The 16,467-nt window shown below is 35.4% G+C and overlaps 1 protein-coding gene across 7 annotated transcripts in view; it reads left to right on the top strand.

The window, feature by feature from the left end:
• Positions 1–16,467, top strand: part of LOC18447189 (midasin-like protein) — a 62,879-nt gene that overhangs the window by 33,665 nt on the left and 12,747 nt on the right. For 3 of the 7 annotated variants that reach the window (XM_088872329.1, XM_088872331.1, XM_088872332.1), the window contains 25 exons: positions 71–260; positions 355–438; positions 5,195–5,277; positions 5,357–5,614; positions 6,041–6,176; positions 6,275–6,360; positions 6,507–6,592; positions 6,914–7,055; positions 7,132–7,221; positions 8,441–8,573; positions 8,780–8,934; positions 9,978–10,091; positions 10,325–10,474; positions 12,024–12,203; positions 12,312–12,434; positions 12,674–12,775; positions 12,863–13,081; positions 13,231–13,353; positions 13,597–13,687; positions 13,793–13,923; positions 14,015–14,179; positions 14,278–14,356; positions 14,440–14,552; positions 14,839–14,918; positions 15,001–15,126. In XM_088872329.1, the coding sequence (XP_088728455.1) occupies positions 71–260; positions 355–438; positions 5,195–5,277; positions 5,357–5,614; positions 6,041–6,176; positions 6,275–6,360; positions 6,507–6,592; positions 6,914–7,055; positions 7,132–7,221; positions 8,441–8,573; positions 8,780–8,934; positions 9,978–10,091; positions 10,325–10,474; positions 12,024–12,203; positions 12,312–12,434; positions 12,674–12,775; positions 12,863–13,081; positions 13,231–13,353; positions 13,597–13,687; positions 13,793–13,923; positions 14,015–14,179; positions 14,278–14,356; positions 14,440–14,552; positions 14,839–14,918; positions 15,001–15,126 (3,239 nt within the window). Of the gene's footprint in view, positions 1–70; positions 261–354; positions 439–5,194; positions 5,278–5,356; positions 5,615–6,040; positions 6,177–6,274; positions 6,361–6,506; positions 6,593–6,913; positions 7,056–7,131; positions 7,222–8,440; positions 8,574–8,779; positions 8,935–9,977; positions 10,092–10,324; positions 10,475–12,023; positions 12,204–12,311; positions 12,435–12,673; positions 12,776–12,862; positions 13,082–13,230; positions 13,354–13,596; positions 13,688–13,792; positions 13,924–14,014; positions 14,180–14,277; positions 14,357–14,439; positions 14,553–14,838; positions 14,919–15,000; positions 15,127–16,467 lie in introns of those variants that run through there. The other 4 variants (XM_088872330.1, XM_088872333.1, XR_016059487.1 and 1 more) reach the window with 3 other exon arrangements.

Below are 16,467 nucleotides of genomic sequence, written 5' to 3'. Positions count from 1 at the left end.
AAAGGAATTTCACCTCGATAATGATCCTCTTCAAAAAACAAATTTCAACTGGATAATGATCTTGTGATAGGATGAATGCTGGAAGTTAGATGTGGAGCTCTCTCGAGATTTCTATGTGGGAAATTCCATGCTTTGGAAGTATGGGGGGCACCCAGTAATGCCGTCTTCAGAGGATGTGTTTGTCAAATCACAACAGCTTTTGAATTTCTGTGAGGAGATATGGCCGAGGTCAATGACATTGAAAAACCAGATATGTTCAGGTCCTCTGATGTTATTTTGTTTAGTTTCTCTTTTTCTCTGATATCGAAATGATTTATTTCTAAAACCCATTTTGCTGATATGTTATATGTGTAGTAGATGATGTCCATTCTCAAAAGAAATATCTAGTGGATGCTGCTATAGCTGCTAAACCAGAGATTCGTGTGCTGGCAATGGAAGGTAAGACCTAGTCCTGTCACTGTTTTCTGGTGCCATCGTACTGTTTTGCGGCTGGGAGCCTAGAACCTTAGGCGCCCTGAGGTGAAAAATTGCATCTGTGTCCTGTTAATTGTGTATATTTTTTTTGCATTTTTATGTATTCTAAACAACTTTTTTCCATGCAAGTATATTTCAGGAATGTTGAAACACGTTCACAACTTCAAATCATTGAAAATTTAGTGAAAAAAGTAAAAGACATGAACAAGTCCATGGTGTGTGAACCTCCAACTATCCAATCCAAACTGAGTATGCATACTCCATACTGACACATGAACACGATTACAACTAGACAAGATGAAATACAAAAGAGAAGTATAAAATCAATAGCCCAAATGTCCACTGCAAGAGGATGTAATACTCGAGACAAGATGAAATGCAAAAGAAGAGAGGAGATCTTTCTTCAATTATCACTAGGCAGAATCTTCATAAACACTTTCTTTCTTCAAAGTCTTCATAATCGCCAATGGCCTCAAGCAGGAGGTCGATGTAATGTGTAGAGTAAGGTCTCCAAAATATGCGAGGCCTTTTCTGGCGAAGGAAATGAGCTGCAACTAAATTTCAAGCAGCATTATCTGCGACCACTTGAATTACATGCTTCTTCCCAACCTCCTCAATGGCCTTACCAATAAAAGAGAATGTATACTATGCATCATGAACATCTTTAGAAGCATCAGTGGATCTAAAACATCTTTCCCTTAGGAACAATTCACCAACAGGTTCGTGATGCTCTTTCTACTCCTATCACTCCAGGTATCAGTCATTATGGAAACCCTGAATTGAGCCCAGCCTATCTAATGGGTCTTGCGGTACTATCTTAGTGTGCTCTACCTCTTTCTTCAGTAGTGGCTCTGTTGTGAAAGCTCATAAGGGGTTGGGCCTTTCAACACTGGCCCAAATTGGCCAATTGCTTCCAAAATTGTATGGAAGCTGCTTAATTGAGTACTATTGAAAGAAATGCTGGCATGATAAACCACCTAGCAATTTACTGATTACCCGGCCTCGATCTTCCTTCTATGTATTTTTTAGCATCGCTTGCTTCTTCCCCTTGCCTTTCCCCATCTCAACTGCAGTCTCAGGGTTAGGTGTAAAAAAGACATCAACCCCTCTTGGAACACTGAAATACTGACACTCGGCCGACCTCTTCCCTTTCATCATCCTCATCACTATTTTCATCATCAAAAATATTAATGCTGCCCTCGATTTTGCTGTATCCTTCGCCTTTGTTAATCTTTTTTTTTTTTTTTTTTCAGCTTCTGTGTAGTCAAGAATCTCTTTCTTTACGAGATTAGGAAATTTTTTAGATGGGGCATCATTCCTTTTAATACCGGCAAGATTTTCTTGAATCTATTTATACTGGCATTCGAAACATGTCCACAAAAATTGCATATTATTTTTCTGTCATTTTTATCCGGGTTAATACAATATTTCCATCACGGATCCGCACACCTATTAGAACCTGAAGAAGACACCTCAAATCCAAAAAGAAATCTCAAATATTGAATTTAAGCTAACCTTTTTGCCTGATCTTTGTTCTTCGATGTGTTTGACATATTTCCAGCTAGAACACACGACAAAAGCCTTCAACTATCTTCACTAGCACCCTAAATTAAATTGCAACAATGAAGAGTAAGCTTATGTATGTTTCTTGAGATCTCATATACATATATATATTTTTTCGATTCATAGAGAATCTCAAAAAATAGATTTGGGGGCTTAGATTCCCATTGTTTGCACTTTGGGTAGAATACTCCCAATGGCCTTCTATGAAAAAATCGTGGGTCAAAAATACCTCTTATGGGGCACTTTATTTTCATAAAAGGGGCACCGTACCTGGATGCCACGTAGAACTGGGTGCCGGGTGTGCTTGCGCTGCTTGGGTGGGCATCTAGGGAGGGTCACCTTGCCCTGGGTGTGCGCCCTGAGGTCCTCCAAGTGCCTAGGTGCCGGGTGGACCTTTTTTTTAAACAATGGTTTAAATTACTTGATAGCTCATTTATCATATTTCAGTTGCTTCCGTTTGATAAGCTGACTTGACGTCTGTTTATTTTGGGTTAACTTAATTGGTTGTTGCATATTGTGGTTTCATATAGGCCTATGATATAAAGATTTCTGAAGGCTTAAATACGCTACAAAACTTGTCATGTGACAAAAGGAAAGATTATTCTGAAGAGGCAAACATGAAGCAACTTGCTATAGCTTTATCTTTCAGTGTTTGGTCACTTTCTTTTAGTTGAGAATACCAGTGACTCAAGGCTGTCTGGTTCTTGCTTAGTTGACTTACAGTCTTTTTGGATGGTGGCGAAATAGTGTTAACTAAATACCAATGAAGGATTTTAATTGTTTGATACCCAATTAGGAATAGTACACATGATATACTTGAAAGTGGTATTTATTGGGAGATTCAACTCATAGCAGCATTTCCAAATGGGGGAAAAAACTGAGGTTATCAGGTTGTCCCCTTCCTTGCCCCCTCTCTCATCCTTCTCCCAGCTTTAGTTCTCCTTTTCTCTCTCCCTCTCTCTAGAATACCAGAGAGAGAGAGTGTGTTAGAGATCCTGAAGAGTGAGTGTATGCATTGCCCTAGCATTTGTGTAAAGGACCTTTGAGGGAGAAAGAGAGACTGATATTCTGCAGTATGTAACCATAGAGAGCGTGGGAGTGGGAATGTCCTAGAGAGAGAAAAAGTGTGCGTGAGATTAGGTGTCCTGGATAGAGTGAACACTCTAGAGGGAGAAAGGGAATTGGGAAAGTCTACAGTAATATTTACAACTCAGTTACTATGTGAAAGAATTTTGTATCAAAACTGGCACTGAAGGTCTTTAACCTTGCTGGTTGTGGGCCTGTTCTGTGGTCAGATTCTTGCATAAACTTGCTACACTAATTCATGCTTAAATCATTGGGTAATTATTGCAAATTAGCTTAATTGGAAACAACTTTCAAAAACCTCGTCTACACCATTTTTCTTCATTTTCGCGTTTTTTTGGACGAAAATGATCTTCACGGTAGCCGTTTTACCGTAATTCATATCAAGTTTTACGGTAATTAAAATACCGTAATAACTTGACTTTACGATAATTAAAATACCGTAATAACTTGAAGCAGTGTTACGGTACTTCAAGTACCGTAATAGATAAGACTTGGGACGAAAATGATTTTCTTTATGACATTCTTTTTACCGTAATTATGCACCATGTATGGCTTACTTCTCGACCAATGAGGGAGAGGAGAGAGAGATGAGACTTGGGAGAGAGACGGGTTTTACGTGTGAGAGAGATTTGAGAGAGAAAGGAGAGAAAAGTGGTGTGGAGTAGAGAGAAAGTTTAGGGGCGGATGGAGATGAAATAGAGATAAGGACGGGCAGGAGAGTTGAAAGGGTTAGAGATGGTTTGTTGGGGGGATTGAGAGAGAGAGAGTGGGAAAGTTGAGAGAAAGAGGGGTACATTGGATTAAAAGTGCTGTATAAAATGAGTTAAACATTACGATAGTTAAAGTACCGTATAAAATGGAAACATTATGGTAGAAAGAATGCCGTAAAGAAAATGTTATCTATTACAGTACTTAAAGTACTGTAATACTACTTCAAGTTATTACGGTATTTTAATTACAGTAATACTACAAGTTATTACGGTATTTTAATTATCGTAATACTACTTCAAGTTATTACGGTATTTTAATTACCATAAAACTTAATGTGAATTACAGTAAAATGACTACCGTGAAGGTTATTTTCGTAAAAAAAAACCTGAAGATGAAAAAAGGTTTATACGAGGTTTTTGAAAGTTGGTTTTTTTTTTCAATTAAGCTAAAATATAGGTATATTTACGATAATTACCCTAAATCATTTGGTGAAAAGGTGATAACCCTTCCCAACAAGGTAATTCAGCTATTTATCTTTTATTTTATTTATTTTTTTATTGTTGGAACCAGTAACTCTATTTATATTTATAATAGTTGAATGTACACCCAACATCGGCATATTCAAAAAAAAAAAAAAGTTGAATGTACATCCACACTCCTTGTATAGTTTGTAGAATATGGACACAAATTTACAAGAAAGCACAAAAAATAAAAAATCACATGACAGCAAAAAATTAATTTTTCCTTTTGTCACGTGACAAGCAAAAAAACTCACATGGCAGTGATTAAGGGGAATCCATCTTTCTAGGTTTTGAAGCTTGGCATCCTGAGGTATGTGTGGGGTCTTGCTAGGGTGGTTGAGTTCAGTCTGTGGACAAATATCTTTCTATTCTCTTAATTTCTTTGTTAGTAAATGCAGTGTATCCTGAAATGCACGTTGTCTAAACTTACCGTTGTTGATGTGACCATTTATTAGAATTCCATACACTGAAGCTAGATTCTTCTGCAGCAATGGTATTCCCATTCCCAAGTATTAGTGTCTTGGCAATGCCGGCAATACACTGCATTGTAATGCCCTAAAGCATTTATGCTTTTCTTTCCTGATATCTGAAGGTGGTAGATTATGTTTAATCCAACTGTTGCTGAAAATACTTCTCTTGGTGGCTTGGCACCTGTTCTTCTCTTTTATATGTATGCATTTCCACTAGTATTCTTTCAAGACTGTATTGTTGGTATGAAATTATCTAATCCCTCATTTTGTGCAGTCTATTACTATTCATTTTGCTAATGCTATATATGATATGTTGGATAATCTCAATATGATTTTTGCAGATGTTTTATAATGTGTGTTATGCTCCAGGTGTTTCCTTGTCCTCTAATTGTATATCTGCAAGTGGCCATCATAACTCTGATAATATTTGTCATTTGGAAGAGATACACCAGGTACTCCTTTAAATTATTTCACTAGCTGATTGAAAAATGTACTCTCTACTAAAATTGTGGGACTCATTTTGACTTACAGAAGCTTTTGAGATTGGTTGAATTGGAGAGGCATATTCTAGAAGGAGTTATAGATCCCATGGGCCATCATCCAAGTTGCCTTTCTGGAAAATTATCCGACTGTTGTTCATTTCACTTGCATAATTTCTGCACAATCTCAGCATACGAGCAGTGGCTCATGATTGTTCCGTTAAATGATATCAAGAGCTGGTACCTGGATTTGGGTTTGCTTCAAACATTATCGGAGAATCTTCTGCAAGAGCCTGGTGATCAGCATCAGGTCAAGTGCTTGTACCCAGAAAACCTAAGTTACTTTTTTATTTTGCAGAAGCCATACTTCCTTTCTAGTGCACGAATAAAACCATGCAGTGACAATGATGGTTCTGAGATTAAGATATTGCTTTTGAGTGGGCATTGCCTAAATGTGCATAGACACATGATGGTTCTGATATAAAGATATTGCTTTTAATGGTATCAACCAAAATGTACCTAAATGGTCATCCAATTGATAATGCAAGAAACACCCAATTCAACACTAATTTAAATTTTAGTTTGGGCACCTCAGACTTTCATTGCTTGCTATTAAGTGGCACACATATGGTTTTTTTCCCCTTTTTTTTTTGAAAATTGTCTAGTATCCTCTCTCTCTATCAAGAAAATAATAAATAAAAAATAAAATTGATACTTTTTTTTTTTTTAACTTCAGGTTCTTTTGCAAATCGTTGAACGTTTGAATTGCTCTAAGGAATTTTCGCTGAAGTCATCATCAAGACCAGCATTGGATTTTTCTCCTCATGAAAGTATGATGCAAGTTTTACGTGATTGGTCCTCAGTGGAATCTGGTAAATTGGCCGTCCCTTTTGCTTTTCCAAATTTTGGTTATACTTTTTCTTTTTCATTGGGTTGTATTTTGAATTATCTAACATTTTGTTGTTATCAGTGACTACAAAAGTGGCAAGTTTTGCGCTGGATATGTGGTTCCGTTGGCATTCATCTTTGTGGACTCCCCGCCAAAAACCACTCAAGGTTAGTACTTTAATTCTACACATTAATTTCCGGAAACATGTTTTCCTTTTTAGGAATTCTCAGTTTACTTACTTTGGGTATAATGCTTCTTCCTCTTCTAAACGTTCTTCAATTTGATACATCGCACTTTCTTGTCCAACATACAGAACTGCGCTGAATGGAATTACAATGATATTCAGGGACCAAGTGCTCTATTCCAGCTAGCGAAGACATTAGCAGTTGACGCATTTCTGTAAGATGTTTTTGCAAGTTGAATGTGGGCTCTATATTTATTTCAATATTTTCTGCTTGGAGAGACTTCAGCTGTTTACTGCTGTTCTTTTTATTTATGTGAATGACGATTGAGTCTATCATGTGATCTTATTATACTCTATTTATCGTATTTTAGTGTTTTTGTTCATTGGAATTTGTTTTCCGGGTCTTCTTTTTCTTTCTCCAATCTAGACCACCCAACTTTGATGTTACTTATAGGGTTCAAGATCTGTCAAGGTGATGAAATGTGCAGCTTTTGTTGTGAAATGATTAATCTTTTATTATTATTTCTTCATTTCAGTCAGCGTGGTGTCGTTGTCAATGACCATGCAATTCAATGCCTGCTTCTTAATGTTGTTACTCGAAGCCTTTGGCGTGATGCTTCTTCAATGGGGGCTGTATATGAAGTGGTTTACTCTGCTGCTCGTTCTCTCTTCCAGCAGGTTTGGTTCATTCCTTAGTGAGTTGGAAGCTTCTCTGTTAACTCCATTACTGATCCTTTCTTTCACTGCTTGCCAGATTATCTTTGCTCATCGCAAGTCTTTTGATGAAGACAAATTCTTGGAACTCAAGTCAATGTTGCTTTCAATTCAGGAAGGCCATAAAATGGTATGCGTTCTTTTTGCTTATTTCCAATGTTAATTAAAGGACAAGGTTTCTACGAGTTTGCCACCTCATCTATTTACAATAGATTTTGGATCTAAAATTTAAAAGATTGAATATCTAAACCATGATGAGTATGAATCTAAAGGGTATAACTTTTAAACAAATAGAAAATGAGATTTTCTAATATAATTTTAACACCCTTAATCATGAATCTGGATGGGGCCACCATTGGTTGACATCCATCTGCGATGGATGCTTGAGTGTGTCAGGGGATGCTATTGTCGGAGTGTATCCCCTGACAGATCAATTACTTTTCCTAAATTAAATAGTGACAGGCATTTATGATGGTGTATTGTTTGGGTTTCAAAGATTGTGATTCTATGTGGGATATATTCTAGTTATTTTATATCCTTGTATCTTGTGCCATGGATTGCGATGCTTTTATACTTCTCAGTTGAATGATACCAGTCCAACATTTAACTTGAGAAATGCATTCTTTAGTGATTCTTTTTGTTTATCATACACTCATCCCAACTGATTTTGTTCCCCGTGCATTTGCCTTGCCCGCATCATTCAACCTCCAATCTTGGGGCTATCGTTGCATAGTTAATACTTGTATGTCTTTTATTAACTACTTGTTTTGCTCGGCCATGGATATTTTTTTTTTGACAAGGAAAACTTAATCTTTAATTTTTTAACTTTGATATAGGAAGGAAAGGAATCTACATTTCTCCTGAACTTCAAACAAGTAAAATCAGCAATTATAGAGAAAAGACATGGCTGAAAATGAAGCCAACAAATGAAGAACTTTCTTCTTCATAAAGTGAAATTCATTCCAATAATATAAGCATCTCAAAATGTGACGCATCTAATCTTTTATAAGCCTATGAAACCCTAAAATTAAGTTGAGATCTAAGTAAACATTTAAGACTTAACATACCCCTACACAGTATTAAAGTTCTAAAAATACCCCTGTAGACAATAATTGATGAACAATAACTGTGAATAGTACCATGAATAGTAAATAAAGAAAATATAAAAAAAAATCCTACAATCCCTCAAAAACTTAAAAACCCTAAAAATACACCCTAAAACTAAAATTAAAATATGCATCCTTTGCAATTGAATAAAAATTAAAATAAGAGTAATTTTGCCCTTCATCAAATTTTCATTTGAAATTCATTTACCCCAGATTCTTCTGATTGTTATATTTTGTTCACAGAAAGCATCGTCTCAAGATCTGGAAAAATTGAAACTGATTCTTCGATCTTCAAGGCATGGCCAACTGGTGGCGCTGATTAATTCGCACGTCGGACCTTTGGTCAAGGAGCTTTACTATGAATCCGCTTCTAAGGGTAATATTGAGTGACATTTTTCATTGTAATTATATTATAAATAAATGCTACTATTTTATCATTAGAAAAACAGGGTGCCATATTTTGCATGTTGAGAATCAACAAATTCCACTGTTGCATGATCACAATTTGCTACTGAATATGGGAAACTCATGAGTGGTTCCTCTTGTTTCACACCTGATTCTTATTCTACACTTCTTTTATAGACTTTATGTGCAACCTTGGTCATGCATGGTTACATATTGGGGAGTTGCGATTTTGCCTGTTAGTAAACCGGGGTGCTCGTGATCCTGCCACGAAACATGCTTGCAAGTATGCTAAGTTATCAGAAAAGATCACTGTATGTGAACTCGAGATCAAGGTATGTATTTGCTGACAAATTTTGAATGTAAGTTGTTTTCATATACCCTATGGCAATCTCAATGGTTCACAAACCACATATTGGTGTGCACTTACGGGGTGTATTCTTTATTCGTATGTTATTATAAATCTATGCATGCTTGCATGTTCTGTTACTCTGAAAAGCAGTGGGCCGTGAATATGAATACAGCAAAGTGCATGTCTGCTTATAATGCTTTCGTCTATGAACCATGTCTTTGTTTGCCTTCAATCCATAGCTTTGATATTTGTTATTCAGGATATACTTAGTGTATCCATCTCTTTCTATGTTAAACTCACACATATATGTCTATCTACGTCTATATTTGTGTGCATATATGATATGTATATTCTGTCGTGTGTGTCTCTATATGGTGAACTCCTACCCCTTAATGTAAGATATGTTTGATGAGGGGGTCATTGGCCTGCGACATAATGCATAGAGCGCGTCTGCTATGCTCTGTCAGGAGTATAGTTTACTTCTACTCCCTCAATCAAAAGACCTACTTAGTGGATAATTATTCTCAAAAAATAAAAATCTGAAATTTGAGTTTTCTAACACTTAGATCTCACCATCTAAAAATTGGATGGTTTCTATTCAATCTTGAGACATTTTTTCAAGTGCATAGAGGGTACAATTAGGAATTTTTTTTTATTTGAGGTTAATCTATAGGTTGAAGAGGTTACATCCCCAATGTTTGGGATCCCAAAATTAATTCTAGGTGGGGTTTTACTTGAGGGAGTAAATGGACACTATACTCCCGTGGGAGTATATTATCTTTTGGCTAATGCATATTGTTAGTAAAAGATTGTGCTTGCGCAAAATGGATACATTTTGGGGGTTCTTTACTTTTTGTATGCTATTTGATTTGGATGTTAGCATGAGACACAGTGTGTTCATTTAATCTTTTTCATTTTAATATTCTATTTTTTATTTATATGAGTCTTTCTTTTCTTTCCTTTGAGTTGCAAATTTTTTAAGTTATTATGGGAACCAAACTGATTTGTTATATATTAATTGAATAGGTTCGCCAAGAATGTGACCATTTGGCTGGAAGGGACTTGTTAACTGCGAATTCCAGAGATCGAGAATCTTCACTTCAAATGCTCAAAGAAGAGCTTAAGAGGTTGAAAGCTAAGGTTGTAATGCTAAGCCCTTTCTCGTGTTTTTTGCAACATTTTATTCAATATCATGATTGATTGTTGGCAGATATGGAATCTTCTCTGTGTTTTTTGCTTAGTTAACAACTGTGTAGGATTTATAGCCCTTGTATGCTAGAGAGTGGAGACTTCAGTGTACTTGTAATGGTTTGTTGGATCGAGATTGGCAACTGTGTTCATTTCTAAGTAGAAATATTGTCCTCTTGTAACAGGTTGTTTTCCGTCCTCATTTGGCTAATTTCAAGGATTTAGTTTACTACTGTGTTGATTTCCATGAATCACTCGATGACCTTGATAGACTGACGAGAGAAATGGAAACTGAATACAATATTTTGCAGCAGGACCGAGTATGCTTCTGGCAGGTAAATAAATAGATAAATATAGGCAAATATGCTGTAAAATTGTAAAATTATTTCTCATCCATAGTACATATTCTAAATTTCTTGGAATGTATGTGTGCAAGTCGTCACCAAACAGATAGTGGCCTTCATTTTGTTGATTCAATTATAAACTTGGATTTTGGTCGCTCTCCTTGCAAATTAGGAATCCCCCTCTCCTTACACAGCAGACTTAACAAACAAGGTTTCGTTGCATAAGTAAGTTTTAGATGAGTTCCTACTTTTCTAAACATCCTTAATCATTAGTTATCTTTGCGTAAAAGCAAGGATTACTTTTTTTTTTAATTACGAATTTCTTTTTTTTTAAAATAATTTATGCTGATCTATATTAAGAGATATGAAAAATATTCTATCTGTACATAATAGTGTCCTAATGGATATGAGCAATGATTTCATGCAACGGTTGTATCATAATATAATGCAACTACATTAAAAAACCATGTTAGGTATATTTGTTTGATGCAATTTTTTAGATGTATACTCTTTTCATTCTAAAGAACAATCACAAAAATGAAAATTTAGTAAAAAATGCCCTAAAAAGTGTTTTTCTAGCCCAATTAATATAAGATGTCCATTTTAGTGAGAAGGTTAGATATAGGCCTCAAAAGGATTTTTTTATTCCCAAAATTTTTATATAGTGTTATCATCATTAGATTAACAATGCTAAAAAAGAAGAAAGTGATTTTTGATTTGTTAAGGCCTAAATCTTGAAATTCATCGAATGGACGGTCGAGATTCATTGTGGGAGGGTACTAATTTTTACTATATCTAGGGTACAAATTGAATTTTTTTTTTCATAAGATTTGAGTATGAGGATGAAGAGAATGTGTATGCAAAATTTTGAGTCATACAAATGCCAAAAACATGGTTTTCTAGAAGTGTGGTTGTATTATACTATGATACAATCATTGCTCAATGGATATAGTTTCTTTGCACGTATAGGCATATCATAAATTCTGTTCTTCTGAATTTTGTTAATAGTGTTTATTTTCAAGTAAAAGAAAGGAATATGACACATTAGTTTTTGTTCTTTTAAACTATGAATTTATTTTCAGAATAATTTTTATAAAACTAAAGGATTTAATATTGCCTTATTCCGAATAGTGATTCTCTCTAACATGTACATTTGAAAAATCCGAAATTGATATGCACATGGAGCTTGCTAATACATATCATTCCTATGCGTATATAGGCAAAAGATAGCCCTTTCTTCTCGATTTTGTTATTATTTTTTATTTTAATTTTTAATTTTATTTTTAATTATGATTCTTTATTTTTTCGTCTTTGCAAATTTAGAGTAAGGTATTTATCTATACAATGTTGATAAATATCTTAAATTACTATCCATGTCATGCTTGCTATGCATGATGCACTGCTTGGACTAGTTATTCGATATAAGCATTCTCTGGTTCGATGTTTGGTTTACCATGATGCAACTTTTAAAGCATTCTGTCATTGGGTTTATCCTTTATTAGTTTCTTTTTTCTGATAATTTTGTTCTCTTCTATTTCAGGATAAATTAGCCAGATTTGTTGATCAACTTGCAGTAAATTATACTAATTATATGGATATAGTTCAGCCCATTCAAGTTGCTGTATATGAAATGAAATTGGGCTTGTATTTTCTTGCATTAAATGCAATGCAGAAGAATATTCTGAATAAAGTCGGGCAAGCCAATATTGACCTAACTCATGTAAGTCATCTTAGTGGAGAGTGACCATACTTCTTGCAAGTCTTATAAATGGCACCTTTCTTTCTGTTTCTCACTTTTGCTCCTAATTGACTTCTCTTTTCTCACCAGGACACACTTTGTTCACTCATGGAATTCCCAAGAAAACAGAGTTCAGAATCAGCTTCTGCTGGGAAAGCAATTTGTCTACCTAATGTGGATTTGCTTCATAAGTTATCTGGAACATCTGCAGTAGTAAGTCCTTGTAGAGACTCAATTGATAGCAGTTTACCTTTCTTATGAGAACTTATTCTTAATTGACATATATTCAGTTCTTTTTTATGCTGGGAAAAAATTTCATGTTTATTTGTAAATGTTTTCGATCGCATATTCAAATATAGTGCTTAGAGTTGCTATTTTTGTTTGTTCTCATTTTAGATACTTCCAATTTAGAATACATCCACCTTTGCTGACATTCTTCCTCTCGATCCTAGGTGTTGAGTGTGCACTCCCATGCTACCATTTCTCAAATTCATCTTATTCGTGTTGCGCATTATATCTTCAATTCGTTATTCTTGGATCATGATTTGATGGAGGTTAGTGTCTCTGCTTTCTCTATGATTCCGTCTTCAGAAGAATGTGATAGGTGTTGTTTCTGATAGCTCTTGTCACTTTTGTGTCAGGATTTAAATAAGATATTTGACCATTTTGCGGCTCTTTGGATGGATATGAAAGTACATCTGAAGTCGAAAGTAGGTGATAAGGCTGATTTGTACAAATTTAAACCTCGTATACTCAAGATAGAAGATAGTTTTGAAGTTGATATCTCGGATTTGAGAAAAGTTGTCCCAGAGGACAATTGGTCTCTGGAGTGGCAAGATATTTTAACAGATCCAGAAGTGGTAACAATCTTCTCTTTCCTGTTAATTAATTGTCTCCGGATAATTTTGCCTGAAGATTGTTGAATAGCCAATATTTTCTTGTGCAAATGGTTTATTTCATGATAAGTTTTTAAAGGAGTGCACTTTTTTTTTTGGGGGGGGGACATCAGAAGGATCAGGAAATGAAGACTGAAGATATGGAGGATGCTTGGGATTTCATCGATGACTCACTCTTAAGAGACATAATTCATGTCCATAATCGTCTTTTTGGATCAAGTAACCTTGTGGATTACGTAAGTTATTTTTTTTATTGTTTGATAACCCTTGTACTCATAAGACACACGATGCGGGTCATAAAATTGGCTGTGATGTGTTTGATTCTCTTATCATCTGTTGAAATGCTTGTAGCTTTTTGCATGTTGCTGAAGCTACTCACATATCCATGCTAGGATTGTTTTTAGATATATGGAAACTTCTTATAATATTTTCTTTCACTAGTTCTGCTCTGGTACCGGACCTCATGCCTTTCAATGCAGCCTTGTAGAGTTCAGGTTACTGAAGATGATAAGTTGCATGAATTTCTTGTCTCTTACAAGTTTGGAATGAGGATCATCAGAGGCAACAGAGGTGACATTTCCCTTCCCTGATTTGAGCTGTAGACACTACATAATCGCACAGAAACATGTAATTGATTTGTCCTCTGGAAAATCGTTTAATCCTCCCTGCTTTCAGAGCTGTGGGCTTCATTACCCTGTGGCCTGGATTCACGTATTTTGCTGAGTCACTTGCTTCAACTGTCTTTGGAGCACAAGCAGATTTCTGATTCTTCACATCCAATGCTTCGTGCCTACAACATCTATAAGGTGTATTGCGGAATGTGTCATTTTTTTTATTTAAGATTCATTCTTCTTTTTATTTTCAGTTTCATAATTATGTTTCTATCTTTCTTACTAGGATTCCAACACTCGGGAGTTGGCTCAAATGGTAAAGCCCCTTTTCTCTCTTCAAGAAAGGGTAGTTTCTCTCCTAAATGAGTGGCCAGAAAATGTCACCCTCCAGCAAATTTTGGAAATAATTGACATGCTCTTAGCTATTCCATTGGAAACGCCCCTGTTAAAGGTACTGAAAGTTTGTTCCTGTCCTCTAGCATTTGCCGATTATTTTGACAGATATCAAGAAATTTGAGTTTCATTGTTGCTTTCCTGTTTCCTGTGAAGGCTCTTGTCGGATTACAACTTTTAGTAAGCAGAGCTCAACTATGGGAGCAAAATGCTTCAAAGTTTTCATCGTTATCGGGTAAGGCACATCTCTTTGATGGCTTTCTCTCGAGTCTGGTCTAACTTATAGTTAGGTTATTCTAATTATCTTTTTGCATCCAGAACAATTGCAGCCGGTTTACTTTTTCATTTGTCGTTGGCGCAAGTTTGAGTTTGATTGTTGGCCTGCTTTGCTTGATGACCTTCAAGAGCAGCATGAACTGAATGCTGGAAAGGTAACCTGTTTTTCTTGAGTTTGATTGTTGGACTTATGGATCATCCTGTTTTTCTTGGTTGCTGTGTATCATTGTAACCTCCTACAAGAGGATTTTGATTCTTTTTGGTTTGCCTTTCCTTGAGCTCCTTTTTTGTGGTCGGCCAAGGTTTCTTGTACACTCTTTCTCTCACTAATTCAAGGTTAACACTTTTAAAAACTGAATGATGGAAAATGTGATTTAGATAACCTTCTCACAAGCAGGAACAAGTATAATTGTTCTGTTTCTGATTTATCTAACAATGCAGCTGTGGTTTCCATTGCACTCCCTTCTTCATCGGAAACTTTCCTGTGAGGTGAACAACGGAAATCTTTCCACAATTCAAAGGTATGCTACTGCTTATTTGACTGGTTACAGACAAATTATGGTTAGTTGACAATATTTAACATGATGTAAATTCTAATTGCAGTTTAGAGGAGTTTATGCAGACAGCCAATGCAGGGGAGTTCAAGAAGCGCTTAGAACTTCTCCTTGCTTTTCACGGACAGTTCATCACTTGTATTAACTTGCATGCTGGTTCTGAAAGTGAATCCATGTAAGATAACTGGATTATCTTCCATTACCAAAAGCATGTTATAGTTAATGATGATTTCCTTTGTTTTATTTATCCTGGAATTTACATAACTGTGTGTGAGACCATATTATTCAAGGAGATTTAATACTGAATGTAAGACATTTCATAAGCAGTTTTCCCCTTTCCAAATTCGACTATGTACATGTGTGTCAGAGGAGTTCTTTTTGTTTTTTTACCATCACCTGGTAGGATGTTGCTCAGGGACTTGGCCTATAGGAGTTGAACTACATATTTTATCTTAAAGTTGCTTTTTGAAATAGATCTTTTTGGAGGTATAATGTTTGTACGTGGTATTTCTTTGTTACTTTTGTATTTCTTATGTAGTATATCCGTTGTTCTTGGGGTACTTATGCCCAGTTGCAATTATTCAATCAATATGAGAATGGCCTTTTGAACTTAATTTTTTTCTGATAATTAGAGTCAGAGAAGGGATTCAAACAATGAGGGAATCCCACTAGGGTTCATTTTATAAAGTTTCTCTTGGAAGCATCCTATCATAGACAAAAATGCCTCTGCAATAAATTCGAAGCATGGCTGAAATGTTTTGAAACACACTTGAACTAATCTTGAAACTTGCCATGACAAGTTTGTTATGGCAACTTCATTTACAATTGTTTAATTAATTTGTAGCTGTAAATTATTTGTATGACTTTTTTTATAGTTATTATTTGTTTGACTTCATAAATTTGCATTTCTGTTCATATACTTGTCTTCTAATAGGGTTAATCTTTAAGGAAACATTTTACTAATTTACTCTGGCTTATATACCAGTTGATAATAGGAATCATTTCTGAGATGATCGGTAAAAATGTTTGTATTACAGCCATACCTGTGAATGTTTCCAATAGAGCATATCGAAAACTTTGCAGACCTTACTGTACCAGTACTTCTATCACATATTTGTGCGCATAATTTTTCCATTGCTTCAAAACTATAGGCGAACTTCAACTTATATCCTTTGTCATTCATGCATAATGCGGGGATCACATGCTTTGATTCATTCAGATGCATTCTTAGTGTATTTAACTTTTGAAACTTACAAACTTATGAGTTCCAAAGCTCTGTCTCTTTCTTCTCAATATATACGAGTGCACCCTTGTCTTCAAATGCATTTTTATCATGTTTTAATTGTGTAATAAACTTTTGCGTGTTAGTGGCATGATCCAAGTATTAACGCCATGCTTTTCTCTTAATATAAAGTTGTATGCTCATTATTTGTTTTGCTTTGATGATGGTTGCTACCTTGACGTGTCTAAATATAGTCTTGTTTCTTTCTTCTGATAGTGTGTTTATGCGTACAAT

This window comes from Amborella trichopoda, chromosome 7 (genome assembly GCF_054954075.1).
Source record: "Amborella trichopoda isolate Santa Cruz 75 chromosome 7, AtrichopodaSantaCruz75HAP2 v2.0, whole genome shotgun sequence".
In the NCBI taxonomy this organism is placed as follows: domain Eukaryota; kingdom Viridiplantae; phylum Streptophyta; class Magnoliopsida; order Amborellales; family Amborellaceae; genus Amborella; species Amborella trichopoda.
The sequence above is the reverse complement of the archived record's forward strand: the minus strand, read 5'-3'. Positions and strand labels throughout refer to the sequence as shown.